At 53.1% G+C, this 14,705-nt stretch overlaps 1 protein-coding gene across 5 annotated transcripts; it reads left to right on the top strand.

The window, feature by feature from the left end:
* The first annotated feature begins 652 nt into the window (after positions 1 to 652).
* Positions 653 to 13,945, top strand: BSDC1 (BSD domain containing 1). 5 transcript variants are annotated; one of them, XM_067533716.1, is made up of 11 exons: positions 653 to 705; positions 2,097 to 2,157; positions 3,737 to 3,853; positions 4,888 to 5,055; positions 5,207 to 5,261; positions 6,137 to 6,252; positions 6,953 to 7,021; positions 7,338 to 7,419; positions 8,148 to 8,711; positions 10,836 to 10,939; positions 11,660 to 13,945. In XM_067533716.1, the coding sequence occupies exons 1-11, from the start codon at positions 695 to 697 to the stop codon at positions 11,690 to 11,692; spliced, it is 1,380 nt and encodes a 459-aa protein (XP_067389817.1). In that variant the 5' UTR covers positions 653 to 694; the 3' UTR covers positions 11,693 to 13,945. The 5 variants fall into 5 exon arrangements, with proteins under 5 accessions (XP_067389817.1, XP_067389816.1, XP_067389819.1 ...); XM_067533715.1 differs by having other exon boundaries at positions 4,885 to 5,055; XM_067533713.1 differs by lacking the exon at positions 653 to 705 and adding an exon at positions 1,342 to 1,557 and having other exon boundaries at positions 4,885 to 5,055.
* Positions 13,946 to 14,705: the final 760 nt, after the last annotated feature.

The following is a 14,705-nucleotide window of genomic DNA, read 5'->3' as shown; positions in this document are numbered from 1 at the left end:
GGTGTGTGTGTGTGTCTGTGTGTGTGTGTGATGAGAACACAGCAGGCAACCCCCCAGCAGCGGATCAGCGCGGGGGGGGGGGAGGGCGCAGAAAGAGGGGGGGTCTGCAGAAGTGGGGGGGTCTGCAGAAGGGCTCCAGCCACGGGGCTCGGCAGGATTGTCCCGCGCTCTGCTGCACACACCGCCCCACGATCCCCGCGGCCGGGCTCTCGGGAGCTGCCCCCGCCCCGGGCCGGCGGCGGACGGTGTCTGGGGTCCCGCGGGCGGGGGCTGGGCACTCGGGGGTCCGTTCCGCAGGGGGAGGTGAACGGAGGCACCCCCCCCCCCGCCACAGCTGGCGGCCCCCGTGAGGGCAGAGGGCGTGGCAGGCTCCGCCTTAGGTCAGCGGCGGGGTAGGCCCCACCTCCCGGGGAAGGCTGTGGGGGGGTCGCATGGCTCCGGGATCCCTCCAGCTCCCGCGGGGGTGGCTAATAAAGGACTTGAGCGTGCGCGAAGCTGCCCGCCCGGCCATCGCGCTCTCTCGACCCTCGGCAGCCCCTGTAGCAGAGCAGGCAGCCCCGCCCCCCCACCCGCTGAAGGAGGAAATGACGTCATTGGTCGTCCCTCCGCGCGGGGTGGCTAAAAATAGCCCGCCCGGGAGGCGGGGCTTCTGGCGTCAAAGGTCAGTAAATATTGGTGACGTCAGGCGTCCAAAATGGCGGAAGGGTGAGAGTAACGCGCAGCGGGGGGAGGGGCGGTGCCTCGGCGCTGGGCTCTGAGGGGGGGCGCTGGGGTGGGGAGGGATTTGTCTGTGTGTCCGGGGGAGCGGGACAGTGGGACCGTGCTGGCGGGTTGGGGGCGGGAGCAGAAGGGGTGGGAGGGGAACTGACTGGGTGTGGGCAGAAGGGGTGGGGGTGGGAAGGGAGCTGGCGGAGTGGGGACAGAAGGGGGGGAGGGGAGTTGGCGGGGTGGGGGCGGGGGCAGAAGGGGTGGGGAGGAGCTGGCTGGGCGGGGGCAGAAGGGAGTTGGCTCGGTGGGGGTTGTGGGGTGCAGAAGGGGTGGGGGTGGGAGGGAATTTGACTGTAGGGGGAAGGAGTGTAGGGGGCGGCAGAAATGCTGGGAGAGATGGAGAGTATGGCTTGTGCTGGGGGTTGTTTCACTGGGTTGAGAACAGGAAAGATTTAGAGGCATGGCCTGGTTAAAATCCTATAGTTTAAAAACCACCCAAACCCAACCTCCTCACTGTTACTGACTCCCCCTCTAATTCCCCTGCTTCCCTTTGGGGTTGGGTTTACTCGCAAGTTAACAGAGAGGGCCAGGTTCACAGTGTGGGTATCATGTCAGAGCCCAGGGCTGCAAGGTTTGGGTTGGAAATGCTGAAGGAATTGTTTGCATTTAATTGCAACCCTTTTGATTCTAAACCTCATAGACTCTGAGGTCAGAAGGGACCAATATGATGGTCTAGTTGACCTCCTGCACAATGCAGGTCACAGAATCTCACCCATCCACTTCTGTAATAGACCCCTAACCTATGGCTGAGTTATTGAAGTCCTCAGATCATGGTTTAAAGACTTCAAGGTACAGAGAATCCATCAGCAGGTGACCCGTGCCCCATGCTACAGAGGAAGGCAAAAAACCCCAGGGCCTTTGCTAATCTGCCCTGGGGGAAAATTCCTTCCTGACCCCAAATATGACAATCAACCATGGGCTTGTGGGCAAGATTCACCAGTCAGACACCCAAGAAAGAATTCTCTGTAGTAATGCAGAACCCACCCCATCAAATGTCCCATCCCAGGCCATTAGCATATTTACCAGTAGTAGTCAAAAGATCAGGTAATTGCCACATTTGGCTGACCCCTAATACCATCCCCTCATGAATTTATCAAGCTCACTTTTGAAACCAGCTAGGTTTTTTTGTCCCCACTGCCTCCCGTGAAAGGAGGGTTGCTGGGTGGGAGGGGAAGGTTCTGAAAGACCCAAAAGGTTTGAACAGAAAGAAGCCATGGCTGGAGCTTTTGCTCTTGCTAGATTGTGTGTGTATGTTTTAATGGACTCCTTGGTGTGAGTTTATAATGTGAAATTCACAATTTCAGCTTCATATGTTTGTCCTGTAACAGGGAAGATGGAGGATGGTGGAGAAGCTGGTTACAGCAAAGCTACCAGACTGTCAAAGATAAGGTAGGAGGGTGCTTGTATTGCTAAGGGAAATCTTGCATCTTCCCATAGAAAAACACAATCACTTACTTGAATTTCTCACTCTTCTTGTGGGTTCTTCTGTAACCTGAGCAGGCCAGGCCCAGTAAGCAGCCTCTCTTTGGGTGTTTTCTGTTTTGCTGTGTAATCTTCTTCCCTATAAAATTGTTCCTGATTGTGAAATGGTTTTTTTAAAGTCACCTATTCCCACCAAGATGTTTCTGAGTTACTCTGTAAATGTCCTTTTCTCCTCATGGATTGTAGTGCAGTGGTTGATGTACACTGGGCATTAACCAGGATGTGGGTATTATATGCAATTCAGGCAACATGCTCTCTGGTGCCTTATAAAAATTCACTCCTTAAGCAACTGTGCAGCTCGGGGGTAAGGCCAGCAGTATTGCGGTGCAGAACTTTATTCCTCACGAGGCAAACTACCCAGCACTTGTGATTAGTATAAAGCAAGCTGTGAAATGGTGGTTTGAGCCCCTGAAAGCAGAGAACCTGGCTGCTCTCAAACATACATGAATTATCTCATGGTACTTGACCTAAAAGGAGCCTTTGGCCCAGGGCCTTAGCCAAAATTTCCCTTCATAACAGTGTTGTATGAGATGGATTGTACTAGTCAGTGACTGCTGTCCGCCCCAGATATGGCTGTGTTTATATTATGAGAGCTTTGGGATCCTTTGGCAGGGGAGTCCTGTGTAAATGTTAAATGTTTATTTCTATGTTAACATCTACACTTGGATGTTAACTGGAAAGTCTTACCTTAGTCTTGTCCAAACAGAAACCCTGTCCTCAGATGTGAGAGCTGTGAAAAGTCACTTGAAAGCTTGAACTAGATTGCAGTTTTAAATCTGCACTTTGGAAAGGCCTCTTGTCCTGGAAGCAGTGGGGGAGAAGAATCCGCAGAGCATACTGCCCTCTAGAACTGCCAAAGGCATGAGACTGAGAGAAATTCAGCTACACTACGTTGAAATGAGGCAATTTGTGACTCATCCATATATTTGCAATTTTCATTCAAAGGCGATTGAAACAATAATAAAGGAGCCAAGAAAATGTATACAAATATTTGCTATGTCTAAAGTTATCCCTGTAGATCTGTGCACTGGTGACAGGTTTTGTTAAGTCCCTGCCAGCACTCCAGTAACAACCACATCTAAGCAGCTGTGAAACGTGATTACAGCACCACTGTTAGAATGTGCGCTGTCCTGCCTGTGACCACATTTTAAGAAACCACATTTTCACCTAATTGTCTGCCAGGGTTAAAATGTGATTTTCCTAACAAGGCTTTTTCTGTCGACAGTGGCAAGGAAGGAACATGTTGTAGTGTGGTTTCGGCATAGTTGTGTTTCCCAGCTCATTCGTTGTAAACATGACTATTTTTGTGGTGTCGGTAGGGCCATGCCTGCAAGAGCTTGGTCATCTCCATATACAAAATACGCCATTGGCTGAGTTAAAGGGCTCTGATGTGCTAGGGTTTATGATGTCTGAGATAGTCCTAGGGTGAAGAGGGACTTGTCTGAAAATCCGGGGTTAATATGCTGTGTGTCCCTCTGTCTTGTAGTCCACGGAAGCATTGGAGTTCATGAAACGGGACCTGACTGAGTTCACTCAGGTGGTGCAGCATGATACAGCATGCACTATTGCTGCCACGGCCAGCGTGGTCAAGGAGAAACTGGTTGTAAGTAAGAAAAGGAGCCACGTTTCTGCCTCCTGCTCTCGTTCGAGAGAGCTCGGCTGGCTGTCAGATGGGGGCTCTGGCAGCACACAGACTGATCCTTTCAGGAATGATGCCGTTATAGCATAGCTATAACATAGCTCAAAAACCCTCTCTCATCGCTCTTGGACTTTGAGGAAGGCAGTTCAAATTCAATGCAAAGTGCCCGTGATGACATGACTTCCTTGCTGTAGCTGCCAGGACCCTTTGATATCCATGCCACATTCACAGTTGTCAGAATGGGGTGGGACAGGTGTGGGCGGTGGCTCCAAGAAGGGCCAGCTTCTTGCTTTCCATTCATGACTTTTGGGCCTTTTGGAGCCACAGGCCAGGTTTCCACATAGCAGGGGCAGGTGTTGCAAGGGGAATCCTGCAGCTGATCTCGCTCTGCTTGGGACTGGGGGAACTCTTAGCTGAGAGTAGGACTGTGTGATTTGGGGTGGAAGGGAGATGGGGATCCTCAGGTGGATCCACATTCCCTGCTTGAAGACTGGATGGAATTAATTTCTCCCCTGCCCTCTCTGGGCCCCCATCTCTTTGCTGTTGTGGGGCTTGGAATCAGCTTCCCCATCTGCCCCTCTGTGCTACCAGGTAAGGCAGAGTATTTATTGCCAAGGTGTCAGGATAAGCCTGGAGATAGGTTCCCCTTCCTAGATCCCAAAGGAGGAGACCTGTGCCCTGTTACCATGACAGCACAGCTCCCCATTCCCTCCCTCAAACTAGCCACTTCTACCTGTCCACCCACAGCCCAGACGTGTTCCCTGCCTACCTGCTGCCATCACCCTGCTTAGCTACCCACCACCACCCAGGCTAGTAATTGTCATCACCCCTTGTCACAGGCCAGCCCGAACTACACAATCACCCCACTAGTGCCCTTTAAAGAGAGGAGAATTGTCTCTATTTAAAGGGGGGCACACCTGGAAAAGACCACATGGGACTCTCTCCTCCAGTTCAGGCACCATTATTTAGACTATTCCCTTGTCTTTCTCTTTGAGAAGACAGAAGGCTCCTCGGGTACGACTGAGAAGGTGAAGAAAGGACTCGCAGACTTCCTGGGTGTCATCTCGGACACGTTCGCTCCTTCACCAGATAAGACCATTGACTGCGATGTCATAACGCTGATGGCAACACCCTCTGGTACTACGGAACTGTACGACAGCACCAAGGTATGTGCCTAGCGTCTCTCTCTGCCTGCTGGCTGGGAAATGCCTCAGCTCCCACCAGGGCTGTGTGTGACAGACCCGCCTTCATCACTGGGCTCAGCAGCTGCCCCTCCCGCTAATGGCCCTGCCTTCCCATCTGTGTGTTCTCTTGCAGGCTCGTCTCTACACTCTGCAGTCTGACCCAGCCACCTATTGCAATGAACCGGATGGTAAGACGAGGGCTGGGCTGGAGGGGAAGATGTTGACATGTCCATGTGTGTGGCTGTGAATTGAGTGGCCATAGGGCCTTTCACTTGTGGCTCTGCGGGATTGAATCTAGCCTGGGTGACAGGAAGTAGCTGCCATCTGGTTGCCATTGAGTGAGCCTGCGTTTAATGAGGTTGGTGGGTCTCAGTCAGGGTCCCAGTGCCCCCATGACAAAGCTCCCCCACAGCCGGCTCCCTGGGCCTTTTGTTGGCAGAGAGGTCATGGAGACCGAGTTCTCCTCGCAGCCTCTGAGGTGCCCTTGCCCAGGTGTGGCGGAGGCACCCTGCCGTGTGCTGTGTGGGAAGCCTGCAGAGCTGCTGCCTGATTAACCTGTTCTGGGATTTCGGAGCTGGGAATCCAGCACCTTGCATCAGCAGCTCACCAAAGAGTGAGTACTGAGGCTCGATGCCAGTAGACGTGTGGGCAGAGCAGGGCAGAGCAAATGGTGTGTCTGAGATGGCAGTGGGGAGTGGGTGGACATGCATGCAACCCGCCCACCCCCCACATATCTGTGTACCCAGACTGACGTGGGGTTTTCAAGGGACATTGTCATGGGCTAGCTCTTCTCGTTTCCCTGCCTTCCTCATTGTGACCTGCCACCTGTGAGTGGGGGCTGGCTGTGGATCCCACCAATGTTTCTCCTGGAGTCTGCCCCTTGGGCTGCTTAGCGAGAGAAGTGTGCTTCCTGCTCCCTTCCTTCAGACTCAGGTTGTTACCTCTGTGGTGCCCATTGCTGTCTTAGCCTGGCCTCTTCACTCCAGCAGCACTTGTGGCACCAGACAGCGTGTTTCCCCTTAATTCTCTGCATTTTGTGTGTCTCTCTGCTTCCCCCGTGCAGGCCCGGTTGAGCTCTTTGAATCCTGGCTCTCACAGTTTAACCTAGAGGAGAAGAAAGGGGAGATCTCCGAGCTGTTGATGACCAGCCCTTCCATCCGGGCTCTCTACACCAAGATGGTGAGGCGCTGCCTGAGTCCTGTGCTCTCTCCTGGTGGGGCAGGCTCAGGCTTGTCTGAAGTCTTCAGCATGTGGGAGGCAGGGGCGTTACAAGTAGGAAACTTTGTACTCCCTGGGATGGATGGGAATAAGCAGTGTGGCCTGTGTGAGCCGGTGGCAAAGTAGCTTGAGTAGGTTGAATGAGCAGTGTTATCTAGTGGTCAGAGCAGGCAGTTGTGATTCTGGATGCCTGGGTTCTACTCTCTGTACAACTGTATAAGCCACTCCACTTCTGAGCAAGGCGATGGTTGTGACCAGGGAGCGCAAGCAGTTACCGATGTTGGTGGATTGGCAGCCCTTGCGTGAAGTGGCCCAGGGTGGTGCCCAGTGATCTAATAAAAGATTTGGAGTATTGTCCTACTGGTCAGGGAGATGGGATTGGGATACACAGAGTGAGGATATGTGGGTGGGAGCAGTGGCCTAGTGTGGGAGACCTGGGTTTCCTGGCTGTTCTCCCCAAGTCAGCAGGGCTGGGTGCGCTTGGCCCATCAGAGGTGAAGGGCTTCTCACTAGTGGCCCCTCTGAAGGATAATGGGTTTGCAGTGTGAGGCCTCGCCTGGAAGGCAGAGAATCCTCAAGGGAAGCGAGGCCAGAGACTGCAGGACCCCCAGGCTCTCCTCACTGAATCCTTCCCTTTCTTCTTTCCTTCCAACGGTCCCAGGTCCCAGTGGCTGTTTCCCATTCTGAATTCTGGCAGCGCTACTTCTATAAAGTCCATCACCTGCAGCAGGTGGGTTTGGGGGCGGGGCTTCTCCCTCCAGCAGGATGAGGGACAAGGAAGTTAAGTGGATGGGTTTTTCCCCCAGCACAGGGCGCAGTGGGGTGAGGAGCTCTGTAAGGAGCTGTTACTCAACATGCACGCTCCGATCAGAGAGAGAGAGTTGCTGTCCTCTGAGCAGCAGCAGAGAGTTGGGCTCCCTTCCCCAAGTCCCTGCCATCAGTGACATGGCGCTGTGGGAACTCGCAGGGGTTGAAGCTCTGCACCCAGGGCTGGGATCTGGGAGGAGCTGCTGTAGGTGCAGCTCCTTACTGCATGTTCCCCACAGGAGGAGGTTCGGAGGGAAGCTCTGAAGCAGAGGGCAGAGCAGAGCGTGCATCGCGAGGAACCAGGCTGGGAAGAGGAAGAGGGTAAGTCGGATGGCAGGGAAGCCGAGGGAGAGCTCCTGAGACCCGGGGTGGATTTGGGAAGGAGAACGGGTGCTGTGGAGTGGTTCCTGCTAACCAGCTCCCCAGTGCAGCTGCAATACCCCCATGGGCTGTGTCTGTATTCAGCTTTGTGGCCCAAAGCAGCGAACGCCGCTGGGAGCCCTAGCAGGGGCGAGGTGAATGCTCCCGGCATCGCTGTGTTGTCTAGACCTGCTCTGAACAGGGCTGGAGAGAAGGCCCAGTGGTTACAACTTGTGTGTGGCTCCTGTCTCCATGGTTTCAGTGTGCCTCCCAAACCCGAATGGTTGATCCTCACAGCTCCCCTATGGGATGGGCGAGCATCACCCCCATGTTACAGATAGGGAAGCCGAAGCACAGAGAGATGAAGTGACATGCCCAGGATCAGACTGGAAGTCTTGGGATGGAGCTGGGCATTGAGGCCGATCTCCTGTGTGCATTAGCTCCAGGCTGGGCCTGCTGCTCTGGAATGCTGCCTGGACCAAGTGCCCTCTGGCAGGAAGCTTAGCAGGGCCCAACCCCAGAGTGGGCAGGCAGTTAACGGGTGGACTTGCTAGGCTGTGGTGCTGCTCCCAGCAATGGCTGGAGGTCCCGATGCCAGTGGTTGGGAAGGGAGGTCCCCTTCCTGCATTCGCTCTCTGCCTGTGTTTAACACAGAAGTGCTAAAATCCTTTTCCACCCTCTCCCCACAGAGGAATTTTTGGGGATGTCGCCTCCATCTTATGTGAATTTGAAATCTCCAGAAGAGGGGAAGCAAACACCACCTGTCCCTGCAGCAGCAGCTGCTCCCCTGACCCCGGAGAGAAGTCCCCTCCCCAGCCTAAAGGAGCTCACAGAGGAAAGCTGGGCTGTTCTTGCTGCAGTCCCAGCCTCAGCGCAGGTGACCCCGTCTGAGAGCAGCGGGAGTGTTTCCCTTGTGACTCAGATTGTAAACCCTGCCTCTGTGCCTGATGCGCAGTTACAGACTGGAGCGCAGCTGTCTGGGGCCAGGGACCTTTCCCAGAGGTTATTGGAAGCCACTTCCGAAGAGCAGAGCTCCCTGCCAAAGCCAGCAAAGTCTGCACATCCTCCTACAGCCACTCAGGAGCTGGTGGTGTCTTCAGAGCAGCTGAGTGTTGCGGGGCCCAAGGAGCGGGCAGAGAGCAAGCCAACGGGCCAGGTAGAGACTCTGAAAGAGGATGGGCTGACAGATTTACGAGTCTTTGAGCTGAACTCGGACAGCGGGAAATCTACTCCCTCCAACAATGGGAAGAAAGGTGGGTATCTGGGACCGAGGGCTGCTGTCAGCACTGAGCCATCACCAGGGACCCTCCCCATGGGAATGAAGCTCTCAAGGGAATGGTGCCTGATTTATAATGGACACACTTTATTCCTCTGTGTCCTGGGTTCAGCCTAAATGAGCCATGAGCTGTCTCCTGGGTGAATTGCCTGTGAACTGGAGAGCAGTGCGCTGAACTGGTGATCTGTGTCTGATGATCCCGCATTGGGAGCCTTTGATTGTTCGAGTGCTGTGTATTGCTAACATAGCCAGCATCTGAGCTACACCCATCTACCCATGGAGGCCCCTGACAGGCAGATCCTGTAGGGGAGCAGATTCTAGACCGGCCAAGTAAATGATTTCTGCTTTGGTCCTGAACAAACCTTTCCCAACTTACTGTCCAAAACATACCAAGTGGGGAATGTGGATTCTCTGGCTTTGAAGTGACTCTGGAGAGCTCGGGGAGGGAGAAGAGTGTCCTGGATCTGACCCTTCAGTGTGATGAATGTTTTTTGTTTTTGATGAATGGTGGTGGGCTGGATTGCGTCACTGCTCATTTAAAATCAGTAATACACCATTTCACCGCTTGGGGGGGGGCAAACTTTGCAAATCAAGATACTGACAATCTGCAGCGTGGTTTGTTGGTCTCCTTCCAAAAGTCTCAACTCTGCTTATCTCTTTGAGGCCTCTGGTAAGCCAGAGTGCAGGTTCTGGGGCTTCAAGGGTTAGTGATAGTGAGACTCCACCATCAAATTATTAACCTTGGGGAGAAAGGGAAGAGTCTTGGCACCAAGTCAGACGTAGATACAGGGTACAAACCCTGCCCTGCATGGCCCTGTCTCTGTTGGCCTGGCCCTAAAGGGTCTGGTGCCACTGGAAATGCCTCTAAGTGCCAGGCAGCTGGAGTGGGAAGGAGGCTTAGTATGTTCGAAATGAGTTTATACTAGCGGGAGGGAGTCAAATTAGATGAAGAAGAAATCTGAGTTTCCCAACAGGAGATGGTAGGGCACCCTCTTCTCCTCCTTGCCACGCTTTGGACTGCAGAATGCCAGGATGGTGTCAGGTACTTCTGATGATGTGAAATTCTTCCTGCCTTGGAGCCCCCACCAGTAACGTGGTCAGCTGGAAGCACCCCTCTCTGCTCCTAGGTCCAGAGCGTGTGTGTGGGGGGTGTTAGCTCGCTCACATTAAGACTGGCTGCCTGTGGAGTTCTTGTCCCCCTTTTACCTGCTGCAGTTTCTCTGTGACTAAAGCTTGCCTCTTGTTTGGTGAGGAGCGGGGCTGGGCAGAGCTCTCCTTCCCTCTTGTCCCCCAGCAAACAGAAGTGGTTCCAGACACAGCGGATGTCCAGGTCCGGTTCAGCCCACACCAACTCCCTATCCTCCTCCACCTGCCGGCAGTGAGCTCAGGACACGTTACGGGAGGGTGTGGCAGTCATTCCCCCTCCTGCTCACGTGACTTCTCGTCTGCCTCGTAATCTCCTTGCTGGCATCTCATTGATGGGTCAGAAATTCAAGAGCCCATTCTCGGCATGCGTGTGTTCTGAAGAGGCTGTGTCTGGAGACCCTGGGCACGGTCGGTATTGTCTGGGAGTTGGCAAAGAGTTGGTCATGCTCTTCTATCTCAGGTCCTTCGTGGCCCGCGGTGAACGTCGAGCTGGGAGGCAGATGGCCTTGATGTACCTCAGTCTTGCTGATGTTGTGGCTAGATTGAGTTGGGTTCTGTGCCACTTGGTGCTTGCAGATGCTCTTTGGTGTGAGCCAGTTGTCCAGCTCTCAGAACAGCTGAGCCAGGAGACCTTGCCTGGACTCTGACACCCTGCTCTGCCCTTACTAACATCCTGCTGGGGAATAGCAGGGCTGCCAGAGGAGGGGAGGGGCATTTTCTCTCTTCCCAAATCTTGGGCCCCTGAAACTTGGGCAGTGATCTGGCAGGAGACGAATAGGATGATCGTGGGCTGATGAAATCTGCTTCACTTTAAAAAGCCAGTGACTCTGGTGTAAAATATTTGAGAAACATGGGTGCATCATCAGTGCCCACCAAATCCTTGAGGGCTTTCATTTGCTCTTTGCCGTCTAGAGGGCTAGCCCTCAGGCTTAACCTCAGTGCCGTGTGGTTTCAGGCTCCAGCACCGATATCAGTGAGGACTGGGAGAAAGACTTTGATTTGGATATGACGGAAGAAGAAGTGCAGCTGGCGCTCTCGAAAGTGGAAGTGTCCGGAGAGGTAAGAGACATGGAGGGCTGTACATGGCAGTGCTAACTTGGTAGGAGGTCCCTCCCAGAACAGAGTCCATCATGCATTGTTGGCTTCAGTGGCTTCTCATTGCACTTGTGTGTGAACAGTACCACCGTTGGGAGCTTTCCGCCTGGAGTCGTTGCCAACTCCCTCTGTCACAGAGCTGGGTGGAAAGTGATCCCAGCATGTCGGCCACAGGGGAAATTCCAGGGCTTCAGAACCACCCCCGTCCTCTCTGCAGACAGGAAGGCAGTACAACACAATGTGCTATAGAGAGCCACGGGTTTTGTTGCTGACCTTCTTGCCTTCACAAGGAGAAGCTGGGCCGGGCAGCCAGACAGCAGCTGAATAACCAGCACTCTTTGCTCTCGAGCAGTGGGGATCCTGACCCTGGGCTCCTGGGAGCAATACAACAGTCTTGCAGAGCCAGATATGGATCTGGGCTCTTACCCACGAAAGTCATGCAGGGATTAGTTAGAGAGAGAGAGAGAGAGAGAGAGAGAGGATTAACCCTTTAAACACTAACAGGAAGGTTACTGAGAACGGAACACTCGTTTCCCAGAACAGTGAAATTGAAGCAATTAAGGTGTGTTCTGTGTCTACCAGGCTTTGTGCTGACTTGGTGTCCAGTGCCACCAACAGCACCCTGAGGCAGGTGGCTGGTGTATTTTCTACATGGACTGATAAATATCTCTCTCCTGTTTGCAGCTGGAAGATGAAGAGTGGGAGAACTGGGAATAAGGCGATTGCTTCCTCTGTGTGTGTCACAGGCTCATTCCCATCATCCAATGTGAATTAAATCACAGCTCGACTATTCCTTTTATGTGTAACTGTGCTGGGGTTTTCAGTGCCAGGCTGGAGGAGTTCCATCCCTGCTAAATCCTAGGGGTAGCTCAAACTCATGACCCATTCAGATGCTGGAAGAGGTAGCAACGGGTGTTACGCTCGTAGGCGTAGAGGTGCTAGGGAGGGGGATGCATCTTCTCACTAGGTCCTAGAGACCAGCAAGGTGGAAACGGACTGCAGCAGATTGAGGCCTGGGAAGGGGGCAGGTCAGGTGGGGTGAGTGGGTCCCTGGGATCGAACTGGGCACTAGAGGCACCTGTCAGGATTGAGCTGCACTAGCAGGACGCCAGTTTGCTGACTGTCTACTGGTGTGTGTGTAACCTACAATACAGCATTTAGAAGGCTCTTCAGTGCGAATTGTTCCTGTTCACACATTACTCCAAACTCCAGGGCAGACTAGCTCTGAGCAAGACCCCGGAACTGGGACTGAGCAGAGGCTGGAGATGCAGCGCTCGAAGCCCCCTTCGTATTGCTACACGTACCACTGTGAGGAAATGCATTTGGCTGGAGGCTTTGATCTGAAGCCAGGCTTTCTAGAGGGAATTACGTGTCTCCCTGCCTCTTCCTGAAGCCTTCCCTTCCCTGGCCTGGCCTCTTGTCTTAGAAGCTGCTACAGAAATCCCAGCACTTCCTTCTGCTTCCTTGATGCAGCTTTTCAGTTGGAAACCCAAGCTCCCGGCTGTCAGAGCAGCAGTCCCTCTCCAGGCGCCGAAGGGAGTCACTTCCCCCTCCCGCACACTCCCGTCCGCACTGCCTCGCTCTGCTCTGCTGGGCGATGAGCACTTTCACTTGTCGTCCTTAATTCCTCAGGCAACATCCTGATGCTTGTAGCTTTCTCCTGGATGGGTTTTTCTGGGCAGGCGGTGGACTTGGATCATATTTGAGGCAGAACCTGCCCCTGTCTGTGTGTGCCAGCCACCGAGCGTGGTCACTTAAAAGACCTGCTGTAGGTTCAGTGGTCACCACTTAAACATCAGCCTTTGCCAGCAGGTCCCACCACTCAATGCTGTTCTATGCAAAGTGGGAGGCGAAAGCATATTGTACAGCAGATGGGACCTGGGGGCAGGGGCTGGTCCCTGAAGCCACTGACTTTGCTGCTTAAATTTCCCCCCTCCCCGCACCTCCTTGTCAGGACCTGCCTGTCATCCCCACCCCACCCCCCCCACCCACTCCAAGTGTTGCTAAATCGTCTGTGCTCTTATTCAGCTAAGCCTCCTGCAAGGCTCCAACTCCTTCTCCCACCCCTGTTGTCTGCTCTAGATCCTCCTTTCGGTCCATGTCTGTGTTGGGGGGGAGGGGAGTTTCCTTCTCTTTGTCCTTCTGATCTGTCACAAAATGCTGCTCCCCAGTGGATGTCACCAGTACACAGCTATGTTAAAGGGACAGTGTCTACTCCACTGTCTCTGGCCTTCAAGGTATTGGTTTTATCCATGGTTTCTTTAGGTAATTCTGCTTCTTTAAGGGTCAGTTAATTGGGGCTGTGCGTTTCCCTACATTTTTAGACAGCATTAGCCTTCTGGGGCCTTGGAGTGTCAATTTTCCCTTGGGGAGATTCTCCCATGGCAGCAGCAGCTCATGTAGGTGGGTTGGAGGTGGCTGTGTCATTCAGATCGCTGTCTGAGAGCCTGTCTGTGCCACAAACCCCACCAGGTCCGGGGACCAGGCTACAGCATGGCTTCATTGTAGACTTGATCCAATACGTGTCTGAGCCATGCTACTGCCTGGCTCTTCCCTAGGCTATGTCCCCTGTACATCTTAGGGACACAGGTAAAATGCAGCTAGGTCCTCTCTGTACCAAGATGGAGCCAAGTCAGGAGCCACCTGTGTTGTAACTAGGTCCCCCCATGTGGTTGGAATGTTTCTCTAGCTGGGTGCTTAGCCGGGAGACTGCTAGCTGTCTGGAAGTATCTGAGATCCATGTCGTCTGCGCTTAGTGCAGCACTTTGGGTGGACCCTCTTGTACATACTCCTGTCTCATTTAAAGGTCTGGTTCCCAGCTGGAAGCTCATGCCACAAGGTTGGAGCTGGGAGAAAGTACTAAGCTTGCCTCTCTTTGTAACTCTTTCATTTAGTTAATTAACCTCTTGGTTATTTGTGCAATATTCTCTATTTTAAATTATACTGCATCTCCTGGGAGCATTTTATAGCTGGGGCAAAAGAGAGATTCTAACAGCTGTTAGTTTTGTAATGACAACTTTCTCCTGAACCTTTTACAGACTTGCAGTTAACAGAAATTAAAGGAATTCTACAGAATCAGTTGCCTACCTTGGGTTGTCTTTATTTTCACCATCTACAGGGCGACGTATGGCCATCCTCCTGGAATGAATGGGCTTGGTTTGCTGCCCCGTGACTCATGCTCTTCCTGATTTGGTGGTCTATTACAGCCCCCTACCATGACATCACTCCTATCGTTTACCCCTTTTATCTTTAGCCAGAGACTCTCAGCCGGTCTGCATCTCACCTCCTTCTGGACCTCAGAACAAGTATATATTCCTGATGTAAAATGCAACATGGCCTTTATCCTGCAGTCCTTCCTCAACAAGTTATACTCCTCTAGACCAAAATTCCAGTCATGAGACTTATCCCACCAAGTCTCTGTGGTGCCAATTAAGTCATAATTTAGCTTATGTACTAATACTTCCAGTTCCGCCTGTTGATCCCCCCCTCCCCCCCCACTCCTTGCATTTGTGTATAGACATCTAAGATGTTGAGCAGATTTTCCCCACTGATTTCCCTCTTGTTGCTCTTATGACCCTATTGTAATTTTCTGTGCCCCCTCCCTTCCCAGCGTGGAGGAACCAACTTCTCTGCTTACTCTCTCCTCTGTTAGGATGTTCTCTGGAGGTGCCATCACTAGAGATATCTTGGGAAGGTGGGGGTTGGGTGGGGGGTAAGGATAGACTGGAAA

This window comes from Emydura macquarii, unplaced genomic scaffold (genome assembly GCF_026122565.2).
Source record: "Emydura macquarii macquarii isolate MOO-44397 ecotype Brisbane River unplaced genomic scaffold, CSIRO-AGI_Emac_v2 contig_3348, whole genome shotgun sequence".
Taxonomy (NCBI): domain Eukaryota; kingdom Metazoa; phylum Chordata; order Testudines; family Chelidae; genus Emydura; species Emydura macquarii.
The sequence above is the reverse complement of the archived record's forward strand: the minus strand, read 5'-3'. Positions and strand labels throughout refer to the sequence as shown.